Source organism: Homalodisca vitripennis, chromosome 1, assembly GCF_021130785.1.
Source record: "Homalodisca vitripennis isolate AUS2020 chromosome 1, UT_GWSS_2.1, whole genome shotgun sequence".
NCBI lineage: Eukaryota > Metazoa > Arthropoda > Insecta > Hemiptera > Cicadellidae > Homalodisca > Homalodisca vitripennis.
Window position 1 is genome coordinate 48,376,240 of NC_060207.1, and position 19,416 is coordinate 48,395,655.

At 36.8% G+C, this 19,416-nt stretch overlaps 1 protein-coding gene across 2 annotated transcripts in view; it reads left to right on the forward strand.

The window, feature by feature from the left end:
- The window catches only part of LOC124360985 (DENN domain-containing protein 2B-like), a 90,349-nt gene that overhangs the window by 16,970 nt on the left and 53,963 nt on the right, over positions 1 to 19,416 (forward strand). For both annotated transcript variants that reach the window (XM_046815023.1, XM_046815027.1), the window contains exon 3: positions 265 to 385. In XM_046815023.1, coding sequence (XP_046670979.1) covers positions 265 to 385 — 121 coding nt within the window. The remainder of the gene's footprint in view (positions 1 to 264; positions 386 to 19,416) is intronic.

Below are 19,416 nucleotides of genomic sequence, written 5' to 3' on the forward strand. Positions count from 1 at the left end.
CCACAACCCCCCACCGGAGGGGGGCCTTGTTGCCTTCTTCTACTCTGAACTTATGAAATGTGACAATGGTTTTTTACAACTTTAAAAAGAAGTATTTTGATTGTTTAATTTTGGCATATGTATATGACAACCTTATCTATTTAAAATAATTCAGCCTAATCTCTAAAAAAATCTATTTAAATGTTTTTATTTAAAATTAAATCGTAATTGAACTAATTTTAGTTGAATTAATTGCCTGATGAGTTAAGTTGTAATCTTTTTCAGATACAAATGATGGTGAATGAAGTGTACAGCAAATGTCTAGCTATGCCCCAGGACAGTGACTCAGAGTCTGTGGCATCTACACCTGAAGATGGGACAGCTAGACCACTGCACACATCACCAGGTAACCATTGGACCCCCAGGAGGGTTCACTTACATTACAACCTATACTGGGTACAGCAAAAACCAATGTTTTATTTAAATCTGGTCAACTCCAGTAGATGTTTAGGGGTGGTTAAATCACCATATATACATGTCGGGATAATGGGGTTTAACCCTTTGAGGTCGGCCGGGACAGTGTCTGTCCCACTTGTGATGAGAGGCCGAGTAGCGCGCAGGACAGTGCCTGACCCGGCATACTTGGGTGGCTGAGTAGCGAGCAGGACACCTGCTGTCCCGCGTAGTAGTGCTTTGTTCTTTATTTTGTATCTCCTAAACGAACTAACTTTTTCATGTCAAATGTTTTTTGTTTGTTTCTTAAAAAGTTGTTTTTTCACTAAAAACAAATCGAAATTGTTGACTTAGTTTTGAAACGTTTACTTACAAAGAAACTATTCTTTCATTTTTTGGATACCACTGTATTGAACAGCTATATTCTCTACAAACCTAAAAATGGAACAAAGAAGCCTCTTATTGACTTTCGACAAAAGCTTGTCCACGGACTTATTCTTCGTTTTGGTCCCACTGAGTGAATTGTTCAGAGTTCTACCATACGAGAAACCACTAGGCTTTCTGCTAGAAATAGTAATCACTGGCCAAAACAATCCAACACTCCAAAACGCTGTGTAGTGTGCCGCAAAGCCGGAAGAGAGAAGAGATCCACTATCTACTGCAGTGGTTGTGACATAGGATTGTGTTTGGATCCTTGCTTCCACACAATCGTACATTATTAAAAGGACTTGAAAATCATACTCGAAACTATTTCAATCTGTTTAAATAACTTTAATTTACTGAACTCTAATCAATACAATTTGTAACTATAAAAACGTATTGGTGTATTCTTATCCCAAAGAAAATGTTTCTTTTCTAATTAAAATATAACATAAGCTGTATACTGATATTATAACTAATATCAATGATAACTATTTGAAAACAGCTTCATTCTAGGTTTTTTTACCACAAAACACGCTTAAAATGTAATGAAACACAAGTTTTTCAAACTAAATTAATGTAAAACAAATATATATATTGTCGGAAAATTCGTAAGATTAATTCAAAATAAAGGTAATTTAGTTTTACAAAATAAAAACTTTACTTTGAACCAATTGAATAAAAAATAAAGTTATAGGCAAATAACTAGAACGATGCGTGGGACGTGAGATTTGAGTGTGCGACCTCGTGGTGGGACCTAATAGAGGAATAATCCGTGGATCCGCCACTAGATTCCGTCTATTCCAAAACCTAACCAGCTTTGATGACTAAATAAATACTAATAATTTGGGTATAGTTCCGAAAGGTTCCCTAACAAAATACTACTAAAATCTAGACCACCCACGCTAACTTCTCCCGGTCCACCCTGCTCGAAAGCTGCACAACGACTCTCTGTGTGCACAACCTCCGGTCACAGCCTGAAAACCTAGCAGGAACCATCCTACCAGAACCTGTCCGGAAGAATTCCGGATGGTAGGAGGCTCCTATTGTTTGAGCTAAAGGCTAGAGGTCGGCGCAGCTGGCTATAGCGTTTGCGGCAACAGACGGATAACGCGCGCCAAATTCAAAACTGTAGCGGCACTCGCCGCAGTGAAATCCCGCCGCCCAGTGAGGGCCGGCAGGTCTCGCGAGCACCGCAACTCAGGCACAGCGCACATCAAATAGCGCCGGCGTCAAAGGGTTAAAAGGGCTGTTCAATAGGTCTATTTGACTACGGGAGTGGGTGGGGCACCCTTAATGTTAAAGCTTTTTAGGGAGAATGGGTGTTTCCTTGCACACTTTGACTGGAATAATAATACTTTATTGTAGTTTTACAATAAGAATTGACACAGTTGTGTGTACGTCAAAAAGACAGAGTCAATACAATATTTTATAGTATTAAAATTTTAAAATATACTCCAATGTAAGAAATACTGTTTTACAAAACAGAAGATTAAAAACAAACAATACAAATAACAAGACCAAACACTAGAAATTTATATTTATTTAAGTCTGAAAAATTATGAAAGATCATAAAATAAATGTTTGAGCAACCAGTTTAGTTTTAAAAAGTTGGTATAACTAGTTGGTAGGCTGTGGCCAGTTATTATATGAATTTGATGAGCAACATAGACATTACATCAGTATATTTGCAATGCAAAAGTGAGGACAAAATTATGACAAGAGAAACAATATGTCCTGTTATCAGAACAATACAAAATGCGCTATAACAATAATGCCAGACTTACAGTTAAACATTGTAAAGGTGTGTAGTAATTTAAAATATATAAGTTGTATGAACATTTCTCTGTCACAATATTTCTTTTTAATTGAAATATTTCTTGAATTTTCTTTTCTTATGCAAAATTAAAAATACAAATTAAACATGAATTCAATTAGTAATATATTTTTTAACAATTAAAATTAATGTATATATTTGAATATTTATTTATAGACTTTATATTTCCGGCAATAATCTGGAAATCTTCCTGTAGAACTGGCAAATTTTCCAAAACATTTTTTCTGTCTCTAAGAACTTGTGACATCAAGAAATAATTTGATAGCTCTTTGAATCATGGACATGATTAATCTCGAAACATCGTATTTTTCGTCACGTGTTGTCCGTGAAAGTGTGAATAATGATCGAGATTTGTTAGCGAGCCCCATCTGACGCCAGTTGATCCAAGGATGTGATGTCTCCAGTAGTGTAGAGGAGTTTCTCTCTCCTGTGTCGTGGCAATCCCTTCGAAACACATAACAATACATTGGACAATTAAAGTCGGCCGACCTATCTTCTCAGTCCTCGGCCACTATTTCTGCGGTACGCTGTTAGCGGTAAAGCGGAAGAGCAGTAGTAGAAAGAAAATTTGACATTCCCACTCTACTCCGTTGAAGAACTGACTCAAAATACTTCACAACATCACCGACTATGACAATGTTCTATTAAATAGTAATTATTTTAAAACTGTTTGTAAACTCAACTAATATAAATAAAGATCGTTCTAATTCTGATGGTTACGCATAAGATCAATGTAGCCAAATCCAAAGGCTACATCTACAAATCAGCTGTCAAATGGCTGATGTATTGTATGAGTCGAATCGCATGAGATTTTTAAGTTTGATTAAGACTGCCTTGTGCAGACTTTGCTCATTCATCCAAGCGCCCCACTGTTTCCAACCAGTATACAGAAGAGAATAACTCTAGATTGACTGCGATATTTCAATCAGAGTCAGCGTAGGAACTGACAATCGGGTTTGTCTCTCGGCCAACACAATCAGACCAAATTTACCAATTCCTGGCTTGTTAGAAGTTCAATTCAAATTTATGGTCCTTAAATTCTCTGACCACAGGGCTATTAATTTAATGATCCTCTGTAAACCTTATAAAGTAACAAAACTACACAGGTCACCTACACTCATTCAGGATTAACATGAAAGGAATAAACAAATAGATGGTGCGATTGGCCTCAAATTCAAATGAAGCGTGATACATTAAAGAATTAATTATAATTCATCCAACATTTCATTCACTTATGAATTGAAATGGTAAACTTGAAAATTACGGTAATCTTGGGCTTTAGGCCTGTGAACAATTGTTTTCGATCTATCACTCCAAATTTGTTATTCATAATTTTAGCTATTACTCAATTTTATTTATAAAGTTAAAAAAGTAATTTCCTGATTTTAGATGTCTTTATTTTTCCACGAAAATACATGTGATTACAGAGATCAATCATCGGACAAAAGACACAGTTATTACTAAGTGTATGCTTTTAACTTAGAAATGGCCGAGGACAGTATAAGTGGACTTCGACTTGGATTTTTGAACCAAGTGACCAGCGCCCTTGGTAGAACTTGGAAATGGGACGAGCAGTGTGGATGTACTTCGACGGATTTTGGTATCAAGTGACCAGCGCCCTTCGGTAGAACTTGGAAATGGCCGAGGACAGTGTAAGTGGACTTCGACTAGGATTTTGGAACCAAGTAACCAGCGCCCTCGGTAGAACTTGGAAATGGGAGCAGTGTGGATGTACTTCGACGGATTTTGGTACCAAGTGACCAGCGCCCTTCGGTAGAACTTGGAAATGGCCGAGGACAGTGTAAGTGGACTTCGACTAGGATTTTGGAACCAAGTAACCAGCGCCCTCGGTAGAACTTGGAAATGGGACGAGCAGTGTGGATGTACTTCGACGGATTTTGGTACCAAGTGACCAGCGCCCTCGGTAAAACTTGGAAATGGCCGAGGACAGTATAAGTGGACTTCAACCTGGATTTTGGAACCAAGTGACCAGCGCCCTCGGTAGAACTTGGAAATGGGACGAGCACAGTGTGGATGTACTTCGACGGATTTTGGTACCAAGTGACCAGCGCCCTCGGTAGAACTTGGAAATGGGACGAGCACAGTGTGGATGTACTTCGACGGATTTTGGTACCAAGTGACCAGCGCCCTCGGTAGAACTTGGAAATGGGACGAGCACAGTGTGGATGTACTTCGATGGATTTTGGTACCAAGTGACCAGCGCCCTCGGTAGAACTTGGAAATGGCCGAGGACAGTATAAGTGGACTTCAACCTGGATTTTGGAACCAAGTGACCAGCGCCCTCGGTAGAACTTGGAAATGGGACGAGCACAGTGTGGATGTACTTCGACGGATTTTGGTACCAAGTGACCAGCGCCCTCGGTAGAACTTGGAAATGGGACGAGCACAGTGTGGATGTACTTCGACGGATTTTGGTACCAAGTGACCAGTGCCCTCGGTAGAACTTGGAAATGGCCGAGGACAGTATAAGCGGACTTCAACCTGGATTTTGGAACCAAGTGACCAGCGCCCTCGGTAAAACTTGGAAATGGCCGAGGACAGTATAAGTGGACTTCAACCTGGATTTTGGAACCAAGTGACCAGCGCCCTCGGTAGAACTTGGAAATGGGACGAGCACAGTGTGGATGTACTTCGACGGATTTTGGAACCAAGTGACCAGCGCCCTCGGTAGAACTTGGAAATGGGACAAGCAGTGTGGATGAACTTCGACGGATTTTGGTACCAAGTGACCAGCGCCCTCGGTAGAATTTGGAAATGGCCGAGGACAGTATAAGCGGACTTCAACCTGGATTTTGGAACCAAGTGACCAGCGCCCTCGGTAGAACTTGGAAATGAGACAAGCAGTGTGGATGAACTTCGACGGATTTTGGAACCAAGTGACCAGCGCCCTCGGTAGAACTTGGAAATGGGACAAGCAGTGTGGATGAACTTCGACGGATTTTGGTACCAAGTGACCAGCGCCCTCGGTAGAACTTGGAAATGGCCGAGGACAGTGTAAGTGGACTTCGACCAGGATTTTGATACCAAGTGACCAGCGCCCTCGGTAGAACTTGGAAATGGGACGAGCACAGTGTGGATGAACTTCGACGGATTTTGGTACCAAGTGACCAGTGCCCTCGGTAGAACTTGGAAATGGGACGAGCAGTGTGGATGTATTTCGACGGATTTTGGTACCAAGTAACAAGCGCCCTCGGTAGAACTTGGAAATGGGACGAGCAGTGTGGATGTCCTTCGACGAATTTTGGTACCAAGTGATCAGCGTCCTCGGTAGAACTGGGAAATGGCCGATGACAGTATAAGTGGACTTCGACCTGGATTTTGGAACCAAGTGACCAGCGCCCACAGTAGAACTTAGTGTAGACGGCCATTAATCTACGTGACATACCTCTGTGTCTTCCAGTCCACGATTGTTGTGTTGATTTTCATGATCTCTGATTTGTGATAATTTAGTTGCTCTCTTAGTGTTCTTCAGCAGGTGTTGGTAAAGTTCTTACTAGTATTTTCTTAGTCACAGTTTACCAATTTTTGTACATTGGAGCTGATTTGGGAAAGGTATATTTAAATAAATGTTATGGCATTTATAAAACGTGTTTAATTTTCTATAACTTATGATACTTTATTCATTTATTTCCATGGTTACACTGCTGTCTGTTGGAAATTGTGGCCATATTGTGTATTAATGATTGTTGGTAGTTATAAAGCACTAATATACTTTTCAAATAATACACGCTAGTGGCATTCAGACGACATTCCAGTATATGTTAAATACAAAAACACCAATAGTATAGTAATGTGTGTCTTAAGTTAGAAAATAAGTAAATTAAATTTGTCTAGCCAAAGAGAGAAAATATCAAACCATGTTGTTAATTAATATTTCTGAGAAATTTTCAGAAATATTATATCCGATTAATAGTAGGATATAAATTCACTAACGATTCGATTTTGTGCAGCTCTGTTTTGTTTCCTATAGTGCAATTAATTAGGAATCCTAAAAATCTTCAAATTGTTTTAAACCGAAATACTTTAAATCCCGTAAGATATGGTTTGGTCTCCTTTGCAGGCTAGGCAGTCAAACTATGTATTAAAAAAGACACATCAAGTGTAATTTAAATTTATGTTCCTTTCCATTTGCATTACATAAAAGTGAACAGTTGAATATAGAATTTAGCTTACGTGCAATCCAGTTGTATGCCAAAAACTCGTTCAGGTTATCAAATACTGACGTTAAAAAGCTTTTTAGGCGAATGTCAAGTGGCTTGTGGAATTCTACCAATTTGGTAACCTGATAAAATGAACACCTGCCTGTGAGAGCAAGTGTTCATACACCTATACCTCCTATTTTGCATAGGAAGTTCCCTGTCTCCAGACGTTACTAATGTATATCTCGACCAATATTACCACGTTGGGACATTTGACGCAAAGTTAATCCCAAAATGTAAAGGCCTGGTAGAGTCAACAACTGTACTATTTGGCTAATGACTTTAAAGCATTAAAGCCTGAGGCTAAAAATAAGCAAACATGATTATTCCATGTCAAACCTCGATCGAGGTGTATACCAACGAATTTTGAATTATTGACTTCTTCCAGTATGGAGTCTGCTAACATGCCATACTACGGTCTCTTCGACCCAAGAGGATTACTCCTTAAAGTCTTAGTTACAATTGTGTAGCTAGTATAACCAAAGAAGAGAAGGCCCTTTCACCCTCCAACTTATGACCGTCGGCACAGACGTTCATCAATTTTTCAATTTATGGACAAATAAAAAAAACAGTACAGTAAATGAATATTTGAATTATTTCACATTTATTTCTGATTTCTAACAACAATATTGATATATAACACTTATTATTCAGCATATAGCACAATTTTTTTTTAATATTCGTAGAATATACTGTGGAAATACAAAAACTATAATTTTGGGAGTTTCTTATTAAGTGATGAGTTTGTTGATGTAGTTACACGGAGCTTGGTGATGCCTATGGGAAATTGTAGATTCATAATGTATTTATGTATCATTTAATTACAACTACAATCCAAGCCATCTTCAAATAATTGATGATCTGATCATGTGAAAGTGTGTATTACCAAGTCAATAAATAACTAAATCCTACTGGAAAATATGTAACGTTTATTTCATTTCTAGATAAATAAAACGTTTTGTTAGAAAGTTGTCAACATTATGTTTTGGTAACATTGTTATGAGTTTATTTTAAACTTCTCTTTTGAACTGCTTTAAACTACAAGTAACTTTGGTTTAAACTGTTCCAAGAGGGCAAACAAAGACATAAAGTTCGGTTTAATAAAGAAGGATTGATCGGTTTCTTATTTGAGAAGCAAGTTTCAGTTGAAGCCAAGTTAGTCGTTGCTGACATGTGAACCATAATAGAATTCTTGAATTTCTATCTGAATAATTTGGTAATTTGCGATTCATTTCACTCAGACAAATGCTTGTACCTACACCAACCAAACACCACAACCTAAACACCTTCTTATAACTAAAAATAAAAAAGGAATATTTTTATATGTTGAAACAATGGTAATTATATACAAGAATTATGAAAAATCATGCTCCATTTAATGGCGATTCAAAATAGCCTCAGGAGAATCCACTAGATAGCAGCACAATGTAGGGTATTGCAAAAAAATGTAACTACCTAGTACAAACTGATTTTGGCTGCGCGGGCAAGAGGTGGGTTGAGCTCAGTTGACTACTAAAGGAGAAATGTTCAGTGATCATGAATAGTAGACGTCTGATGAACTGCAATTAACTTTAAATGGAATGGGCAGAATATAACCATTTTCAGTTGTTTCTTGGGAAAACAAACTGAAAATATTCAACTATCCACAGTCCATTAGTTATTATGTCAGTGGATACAAGTAGCCTAAGGAAAAGCATTCTTTCAGTGGTAAAATCTTTTTTCTTCTACCATATCTTTGTAAATCACTTTATTTTACATTAAATAGGTGAATCAAAACATAGCTTAATCCTAATATAATATATTAATATATTATATTATAATATATTAGAATTATTTAGACAGTATAGTGTGAACTTTTTAATTTTCAAATAATAGAGTAAGCTAATGCAAAAATTTAAGAAATAATTTGTACAACTAATAAAATCTTAATTCTAATTATTCTGTCTCTTAAAGTTTATTCTCACGGTGAGATGTTGTTTACAAATTAGTAAATGTTTTAAGAAGTAGATAGAGCAAGGACATTTTTATACTGTTTAAAGTTATTTATTGCAAGTAGACAAATAAAATCATTTTAAATTGATTGTTAAAATAGAATTAAGGAAACTTTGACAAAAGTTAAAATTTACAAAGGAAATACTAGTTATTTAATGTGGTTTAAGATAAGTAAACCAATAAAATGTCAGTTATTCACACAATATTATCTTTGTGGAAGTCCCATTTGATATCGAGGATATTTTTATCTGCCAATGACTAATTTTGGTTTCCAGTTATGCATTACTTTGCTTCAAGTACATTATAAAGTATTTTTTATGGGTGACTATAAGATTTGCTGTAAAATGATATCTGAATACACAAAAATTGTGGAAGTCCAACTTTATTCACTATTTATTCATGTTATGTTTGACAACTTGTAATGGTATAACAAGAAACTTATTGCCATATTACTATATTGCCTTTGTCACAAATAGGCATCCTAACAAAATCTGAAAAAATAACTAACAAGTTATAGACTAAGTACTATATAGACAGGTAGGCAGGATAAGAAGAATAATGACAGCTAAAATTGATAATAAAACACAATAATAAACTACAGAGGTAACATTAACAAATTGTTGAGGATATAACTAGTGAATAGCTTTCTCCCTTTAAAAGCTGTTACATTGGTGGTGCTTACAAAAAATTATGTATTTAGCACAGAAAATTAAACCAACCCAATAAATATCAAACAAAATAAACTTTGAATAAAATAACTGTATACAATACGGGGAAATAACAATAACACAAACCTACATGTACTGAGTGAGCTTAGCAAGTTTTATCCTATTGGAAAGGAGACTCTAAAATTGTTTACAGTTACAACCTAACATTGTTACAGTATAAAACTCCTGTATGTTATAACAAACATTTTATGCCAATTTTAAAATAATCTACTAAATCTTTGTGTGGGTAAGATAGTATTACAGATTTTAATTTACTACAAACATTTATGGACAAAACTTTATAAATGTAATCTTGTTTAGTTTATAAAAATATACCACGTCATTGTCTTTATTCATCTGTGGTGTCGTTTTTATCTGACCTAAAATTCACTAAAATTGGTTAAGTTTGAATAAAGTCAGGATTTACTTGTTGTCTACCTCTTGTATATACAGAATAATTATATGACTAAATATTACTTTTAATTTTTAACAGATTTCCTTTATGAGGAATGGAGTAAACAAAATAAATTAAAATTATTATTATATTGTTTAAAGTCTATTATTGACAATGGATGATTTGAAGGGGTAATTAGTTGGTAAATAGACATCTGTTTTTGTTAAGATGTGTTAAAATAAAATAAACACAGCGTGTCAAGAATGTATAAAAACAAACAATTAATCACATCAAAGTTAAACTTACAGAAAATGTTGTATGACCAAAGAAATATTTATCATCTTATGGACAGTGTTCCATAACCAGTGTATATAATAGGTATGAATATGTATGATACAATTGTTTTTACTGTTAATATGAAAATAAAATATAAGTAAGTCCATCAACAAGATCTCATTCAAAAGAATTTGCCACAAAGTGAATTGTGACTGCCGCCAGTTCCAGGGTTAGGGTATACACACTGCTAGCTTATGCAAATTATAGTTAAATTTTAATAGGATAAAAGGAGATTTATAGTAGTCTAATGGCCCTAATCGATTAAAGACTCAAAGATTTTTTTATGAATATACAAGTTGATCATATTCTGCATCAACAATATAACTGCAATTTGGAGAAGGGAGTTAAGTTGGATTTTTTTACTTACAGTTACTTTTCATCTCACTAAAGTGGCATTTTTTAGCTACGAAAACATTTATTTAGAATGATTATTGTAATTTTCTTCAATTTACAAGAAACGAATGTATTTTTTATGTATTTATAAAATTAGTGAAGTTTATTATCTTTTCAGTTTAAAAAAAAAGGTTTACAGAGTGGGCTGTTGTTTTGAACTTCAAAATGGCGACGCAACTTATTTAACAGATCACAATGATCTTCACCATTAAAGATTCTTTTAGATCACCTAAGGTAGTCTGGGCAAAGCTCTAATTTGAGAGATAACATGACTACTTGCTTACACAGTGCCATATTAAGGGGGCTGTGTTGGCGTGGTGCTCTTCAACCATAAAGGAAAATAATTCATTTGACTAAGGTTTTTTATGTATAACTGTATTATTAAATTGTTTTGTATCGTGCATTTTTAGTTTTAAAACCAAAAATTAAAAATATCCTGCTTTGGAATAACAAATTTACATTTCTTATTTTGTAATATAATCTTAAGACTGGTTTAGAAATTTCTTAGTTATGATTGGTTTAGCAGTGAGACTACATACCAGGAATGTTTGCCATCTAGTATTACTAGAATGCTTAATTGCCTATAAGAATTTTGCAAAAATAATTTGTCACCTTTAGCACAATAATGACGAAAAAAGTCAAAGCAAGGCTCTGCACAATAAATGATTTTTTGTGTGTGCCTGGATCTATATTTTTGGTATCCATGCTTATCACAGATCTTGTAAACTTAAAGTATAGTAACATTATCAAAAAGAACACTATTTGAAACTTAGGAAACTCCACTGATAAGGAGCGTCTGTTAACTTTTTCTTTTTTATTAACTTTCTGTAAGAAATGTTCAGTGAACAACTGATGGATCCCATTCGATCCCTCATCATGAACTTTTTTTAGTTATCTTTGAAAACTCTATCCAGTTGTGTACTATTCTATCACTCCATAAATCTTACAGAGAATTTCTACTGGTTTTACTATGCTGGCACTAGGAAAATGATTAACAGCACGTAATTAACAATCAGTAGGTTTCTCAATTGATGGAGGTGTTTTATATGCATAAAGAAATATGTAAATATGATCCGATTGTAGCCATAATGGTGTCTGTGGCTTGCCAACACATATTGGTATACAGTGCTCATGTGCTGAAGAAACAGGATTCCAAAATGGTACTTAATTTTAAAAAACACATCTCAGAAATACAGCTAATGATAGATGATTACCATTATGTAGTAGATATGACGCAATATCTTCTACTGGGAAAAAAATCACAATTTGATATAACTGTAACTCAGTGTTTCTGTCTTATAAATAAAAATTAATCGCAAAATTTGTTGCTAAGCGCTAATTTTGAGATTGGCACCTTCTCTGAACCAATACTTTTTGTACAACATTCGTTGACGTCCAAGAAAAGTTTATATAAAGAGTAATATACAAAAGTTTACCTAGAATATTTTTTAATTAGGAAAAAATTCTAATATTTATGTTTTGTAATACAAATTTAACGGACACCAAACAGTTGTTGACACTTTAAATTGAATTTCGTCAAAGAGGCAGAAACCTTTGTTTACAATTTAAATTTTAGAGAAGTACTTGAGGTGAGAACTACAGTTAAAGGGAACAACACAGACAGTAAGATCATACCTTTTGCCTATAATTAAAGGTGTCCCACAGAGATCGGTATTAGTCCCTATCTTTTTTATCTTGTTCACAAACATATTCTAGGTTCATATTCTTTTTGACCCTAGAGTAGGAAGGCATTTTCCAAACAGACCATTTGTCAACCAGCGGTGCGGCCTAGCGTCTATCTAATATTTTATATATATATATATATATTAGATAGACACAAATATGTGTAATATTATTATATAATACTATACATACACATATATATATATATATATGTAATATAATATATAAAATATATTATAATACTCTCGGATCAAATATAATAGATACCAGAGTTTGAATGGTAGTTACATTAAACTTAAGCGTGTTTATTTCTGCGTCCAGACATATAAAGCAAATTATTTACAACCAATAACCAAGTTTTGTGCCTGTAACAATGAAAGTAGGCTCTGATAGCAATGATGGTTTTGGCTCTTTATTACTAAACTGCAATTTTGGAAGTTAAATTATTCATTGTAAAACCTCCTGTTGGAGGCTTAAAGCTCATATGAAAAAGCTGATGGTAAATGGTCCATATTAAAACATTATATATTAAAACAATATATAATTTATTACCGCTTCCTCTTGCACTTTGGGGCGTGAGTGGACCGTGCATGATCGTTGCAACATTGCAACACATCACAGTTAGCGCATTCTGAGTAGGTGCCAGCTACGGTAAATGAACAAAATCTGTTTGATAAGTTGAAGTAGTGTAACTATAGTTTTATTTTGTGTTTACAAAAATAAATTGCCTTCAAAACAAAAATAGTGACTATAAGCTGAATAACGTGACCAATGCCAATATTTTTAACCGAATCCGGCTGAGAATAAGAATTAATTCAAATGGTTTACAAACAACTAGTTTGACAACAACTTTTATCCCTATAATTCAAAAATTCTAAAATTACAATCTCTAAGTTAGTATTATTGTACATTATCTTGTACGAGGGGGTACCCAAAAGTAACCGGAATTGTATTACTGGCAGCCGGCAGCGTGTAGTACACATGCCTGCCGCCAGGCGTGTCGCGCAACCCATTGCGAGCTCAGTGACCCCAGTTCCGTTGTCCTAGTGCATTCTGTTCGTTCGTAGTGACTGTTTTCGCTAACCCTGTTTTGTTCTTGTTTCGTTTTTTGTCATGGCAAGTTTAAGTGAACAACGTGCAGCTGTGAAATTTTGTTTTTTACTTGGTAAAAATGCTGCAGAAACTATTTTAATGTTGAATACAGCTTACAAAGATGATGCTATGGGGAAAACTCAGGTCTACGAGTGGTTCGCTCGATTTAAAAATGGCGACATGTCGATTGAAGACAAACCTTGTTCTGGACGTCCATCAACCTCTCGAACGGACGAAAATGTTGAGAAAATTCGTGAACTTGTGCTCACCGACCGTCGACAGACAATTGAGGAACTATCAGAGAGTAGTGGGTTAACTTGGAGCTCAGTTCAGCGAATTTTAACAGGAGATTTAGGACTGAAAAGGGTTGCTGCCAAATTTGTTCCTCGACTTCTGACTGACCATCAAAAGGCACATCGAGTTGAAACTTGCCGCCTTCTGAAAGAACATCTCGAAAATGATCCCGATTTTCTGGAAAAGGTAATTACTGGTGATGAGTCATGGTGCTATGGTTATGACCCAGAAACGAAGCAACAGTCAAGCCAATGGAAGTCGCCATCTTGTGACGTGTACTTTTCTGTTTTTACCTGAGCAATTGTTATGTAGAACTGATCACTCTACATAACGAAATTTTACATCCAAATGAAGAAGCGCGCATTCATTGTTGCTGCAATAACAGAACGGTCCACTGATTAGACGCCAATTCAGCTGTTCAAATAAAGGAGTTAGGCTAAGGTGAGCCATTACCATGCCATTGATATTTTGACGCTTGCGTATGTCAGTTAGTAAAAATTTTCAGTATAATAATTTTGTCTTTACAGAATTAAATATCTACGGTAAACTAAGCCTTGGGCCTCGTAGTAAGATTGTCAAGTCCTGTCGATAAACGTAGGAAATTAATACGTTATCTGTAATAAATTAATACTAATCTAGTCTTTTAATAGTTCACGGCAGATAAATAGTTGTAAATACGTGTTCATAGTGTCAAATACTGTAACCACAAATTGTTTCTGTAAATTGTACATAATTAGGCCGAGATATATTATCTCATAACAATTGCATCGTCTCTCATAAATTTCCTTACTAAACTTGTTAACTGTTCTATAAATAATTGGAATCGGTAACTTTATGTCCTAATGTTTGTATATTATTTAGTTTTACTCAGAAATAATGTAAAGGCCGTTGTCATGAAATTTATACCTACCATTTGCCGTGAAAGTGCATACATTAATGCATTATGTTAATACTTCAATACACTTTACTATAATTATTGTAATTAATTAGTTTAAGTAAGAACAAACGTAATTAATTTTTTCCGTGTCAGAATAATTATGCTTTGTGTTTAAGACCAATATTGTATATCATTGTAATTGGCAGATTCTGCGCTTTTTTAATGTAGTAAAAGCCCGCTAATCCGGCATCCAATGGTTCGGCACTTTCATTCATCCGGCACCGTCTTCAAAAAAATCGCGTACCGCACTGTGAAACGTACAGATTCGCAAGAGCGTTCGGCTCAGTCGGAAGGGATCGTATGTGACGCAGCAGCTGTGTGTGAGGGGTTCAGGGCCACTTTGCCGAGTGTCCGCCGTTACGTGTTTGTCTAGCGTCTAGCGTCTGCCTCAGTCTCAGTCACTGTCAGTTCGTACTCGAGTGCAGTCGTGAGTGTTGTGCTCGTTCATATTGTGTTTTAACTTCTCACAAAGTTGTGCCCTATGTTTTCCAAGCCCGCCTCATCCACCAGCAAAGTTGGAAATAAACGTAAGCATGTCACACTTACCATTCAACAAAAGCTAGAAATTATAAGACGTGTGTAAGAAAAAGGTGAGAGTAGAATGAAGCTAATGGAAGAATTCAAACATTGGTTCATCAACAATGTATGACATCAAGGAAGAATAAAAAAAGTTACTTAAATTTAAGTCTCAAACTACAAATGTCAAAGACATGCAGTCTCGACAAACTTTAAAAAAACCTAAACTTGACGACCTTGACGAAATTTTATTCAAATGGTTTAGCGCTAAGCGGTCTGAAGGGAAGCCTGTGACTGGGCCCATGATCATGGAAAAAGCTAAACAGTTCCGTGAGGAATTAAAAATAGATGAGAAAGAATGTGCCTTTTCTGATGGTTGGCTGCACCGATTTAAAAATCGACACGGAATACGGAAGCTTGATGTAGCTGGGGAGCTCCGATCAGCCGACCAAATACGGCTGAAGAATATAAAGCTGAATTTGAAAATCTAGTTGAAGACTACGATTTGTCAGCATGCCGGATTTACAACGCTGATGAAACTGGCCTACTTTTGGCGTTGTTTGCCTAATTCGACTTTGGCAGCAGGGGATGAGAAATGTGCCAAAGGATTAAAAAAAAAAAAACAAAGACCGTTTGACAATTTTGCTCTGTGGCAATGCCTCAGGGGACCACATGTTGACGCCTTTTCGTCATCGGAAAAGCAAAAAAGCCAAGACCTCTGAAAGGCATTACCCACCTACCCGTCAAGTCCACCACTCTACAGAAATCTTGGCGAAAACTATGGCCAGCTGCCTACCAAAGAAGAGGACATTACTGTTTCAGTCGACAATGAAGCAATACTGGACTTGGTTGGCCCACAGTTCCCAAGACGAAATAAGGAAAGTGCCACAAGAAGAAATCTTGGAGTGGATACACATTGATTGCGACGAGCCAGTTGAAGAAGAAATTACGGATGAACTGCTCATCAAAAGTGTATTTGGACCTCATCAGAGCCTCATCCTGTGGAGTCCGAATCAGATGATGAAGAGGGAGCAGATGATGATCCCAAACACCCGTGCCTACGTGGAGTGAAGCAAGTGCCCACTATCGACACGTTTATACGATTTGCCGAACGCAGCAGCTCCTACAATGCTTCAGAGCTTGTAAATTTATATGTTCTGAGAAATGACTTTTTAAAGAAGAAACATGATACAAAAAAACAAACAGACATTAGATCTTTTTTTAAATAAAAATACTGTACACAAAAATTATGTTTACCATAATATTTATTACATAATGTATTCACTAGTTAGCCTACATCTAAGTTAACCTAAGTTTTGAAATGTTTTTCTAGGCATTAAATGTTCATTTTGTGTTCAAACTAATGTTTGTTTAATTTTATTTATCTCCTTAGTAATTCTTTAATTGTTTACACGTAAAGAGTGATTTTTTTTTAAAGCCATACTCTGAAACTTAGACGATGATTTTTTAGCCCGCTATCATCGCTAAAGTAGAAAAGGTAAAATCAAGCTACTGTACATTATCTCTTTGGGACTGAAAACCCAGCCACTATTTTTAAAGAGTGATTGTATTTTGGCTGGGTTTTTCAGCTTTTCTGAGTTAATATCACTTGATTTCACTCCTTTTACTTTAGTGTGATACGATTTTAGCGGCTAAAAAACGAATTTCCGGCATTTTTCATATGACGCTCGGTAATCCGGAATTTTCAATAATCCGGAACACTTCGATCCCCGAAAGTGCCGAATTAGCGGGCTTTTACTGTATACTTAATGTTTATACATTAAACGTTTCTTTACATTTTACTGGCCGCTGTAAGCTAAATACGAGTATGTTAGACACACCAACAATAGTGACAGATGTTGCTGTTTTAGTCAGCTGGTTTTCTTTTAAGTTAAGTTTGAGATTGTTTTCATGATGGAATATAAGTAGTGTTTTACTGATTTCAATGAGCCGCAGAAAATGAATAAAACTGACTTTATGAAAATTAAAGTTTCAATATTGGATTGCACGGACGATACAATCGACGGCTCGTGTGTGTGTTTTGGGTCCGCCCAGTTGGTGAGTAGACTTTACACTACTTATTCATCGTGCTCCCCTGGGAGGTCGGACTAACTCCGTCAATGTCATTGTGGAGCCTCTACCTATCGGACTAGGCCTGAATAACTGCATCAGGGTGGATCCAGTTTCGAACTTTGACAAATGGGACTCAACTTTAATTTAATGTCTAGCCATTATGTATTCATGTGAATTATTGTTTTGTAATTTTATAGTTCAGGAATATGGTCATCATGATTTTGGCCACTGTAATTTTGTATTAGTAATCGGAGCGCTCCTACCGTAATAATTTTTTCGTATTTTTATTTCAATTGGCCAACGAGTTAAGTTTAAGTTAAGTTAAATATATATTTGTTTATTTTAATGTAAGACCTTAGCACTGTGAGAGAAATAGGCAATACAGAATGAAATATGTGAAAATATTGGTTTTAATTTCTAATTGCCTGATATTTAATTAAAGACCTTGCAACTTACTATTAGAAAATAATCAACCGAAATCTGTGGCTAATTTAAGTACCTAAGGCTTAGTGTCGTAAACCTAATAGTTTCTTGCGTGCATGGTAGTGGTCTCGATTGAGCATACCTGAGGGCAGGAAACTGTTCCTTGTTGGAGACCTGCGACTATCACACCCCATCAACAAGTGGCGCCCTTATTACCGAGCAAACCGTAACCATCTGGGTATCCGTCAATCTTAGTAGTCCTCTGTCACTGCGCAAGAACTTGGTTGTCCTGGCGCTCTACCAATACTCACGCCCTTCTCCACTGAGCGAGGCCGACAATATTGCTAACCCGCGAGGAGGGGTGGCAATCTTCACCTCGTCCAAAAAAATGTCGGCAAGTCAAATCAAACATCAAAACCATGTTGATTTGCTTTTTTGATGCTAAAGGCATTGTTCATTCTGAGTTTGTTCCTCCAGGTCAGACTGTCAACCAAACATTTTATTTGGAGATTTTAAGAAGATTGCGCAACAGTGTTCGCCAGAAAAGACCCGATTTGTGGCAGACTGGAGACTGGTTCTTCCACCACGACAACGCACCGGCACACACAGCCATCTCAGTTAGGCAGTTTTTAGATGGTTCCGGCATGGTTCCGCTGCCCCACGCACCTTACTCGCCTGATCTCGCTCCATGCGACTTTTTTTTATTTCCACACATGAAAAGAGGCTTGAAAGGTCAACGTTTGACAGCGTTGAAGAGGTTAAGAAAAAAACGAAGCTCGAGCTTTTTTTTTTTTTTTTTTCTTTGGGATATTGGGGTGGATTCATAGATCCTCACACGTCAACCTGAGCTGATTGTGTGCCCCCTTTGATGTTAGAGGGGTAAGTGTACGCCTATCTTCATGCCCTTAATTAGGCTAAGAAGCTTTTCCCCGATACTAGCATCTGGTTCGTCGCCTGGTTGTTTATCACGAAAAGAGCCCTTCTCCTTGCTCCCAGTCTCTCACAGTCCAGTATTATGTTGTTTTGCAGTCTCTTCAGTACTTATTGCAGAGTCTACACTCCGAGTCCTCATTTCGTAAACCTAGAGTGCTTATGGTGTTTCCTGAAGTGGCGTGTCTGCGTCTAGTGATCAAGGCAATCACTTGCTTAAACCCTGATCCCTGCCAGCCCCATCAGCCATCTGGTGAATCCGGAGCTAGAATCGGCAAGCAGTCTTTTTGCCGAGTGCTTGTCCTTGGTGACTCCTGCCACGCAAGCGGTGTGTCTTCCTGGACCATTTGTTTATACTTTGGTAGGCGGCTGACTTGCTTATACCACAACTCGGTTCTGGACGCGGTGTATGGCATGGCTTGCTCCCGCTTTTGGCAAGCCTGTCGGCGCATTCGTTGCCACCTATGCCTGTGTGGCCCCGGTACCCAACCAAGACGCACGACCCAGTTGCGTGATCCAAGCTTGCAGAGAGTGTTTAAAGCACTCCCACACAAGCCTGGATGAAATGCTGTTGGAGTCAAGAGCTTTAAGAGCTGCCTGACTGTCTGACATTATACAGATGTTCATTCCCTGGTACCTTCTGGTGAGGCCTAGGTTGGCACAGGCTAGGATACCATAGATTTCGGCTTTGAAATATGGAGCAGTTTCCGTACCCAAACTGCACGCAAAGGGCGTTC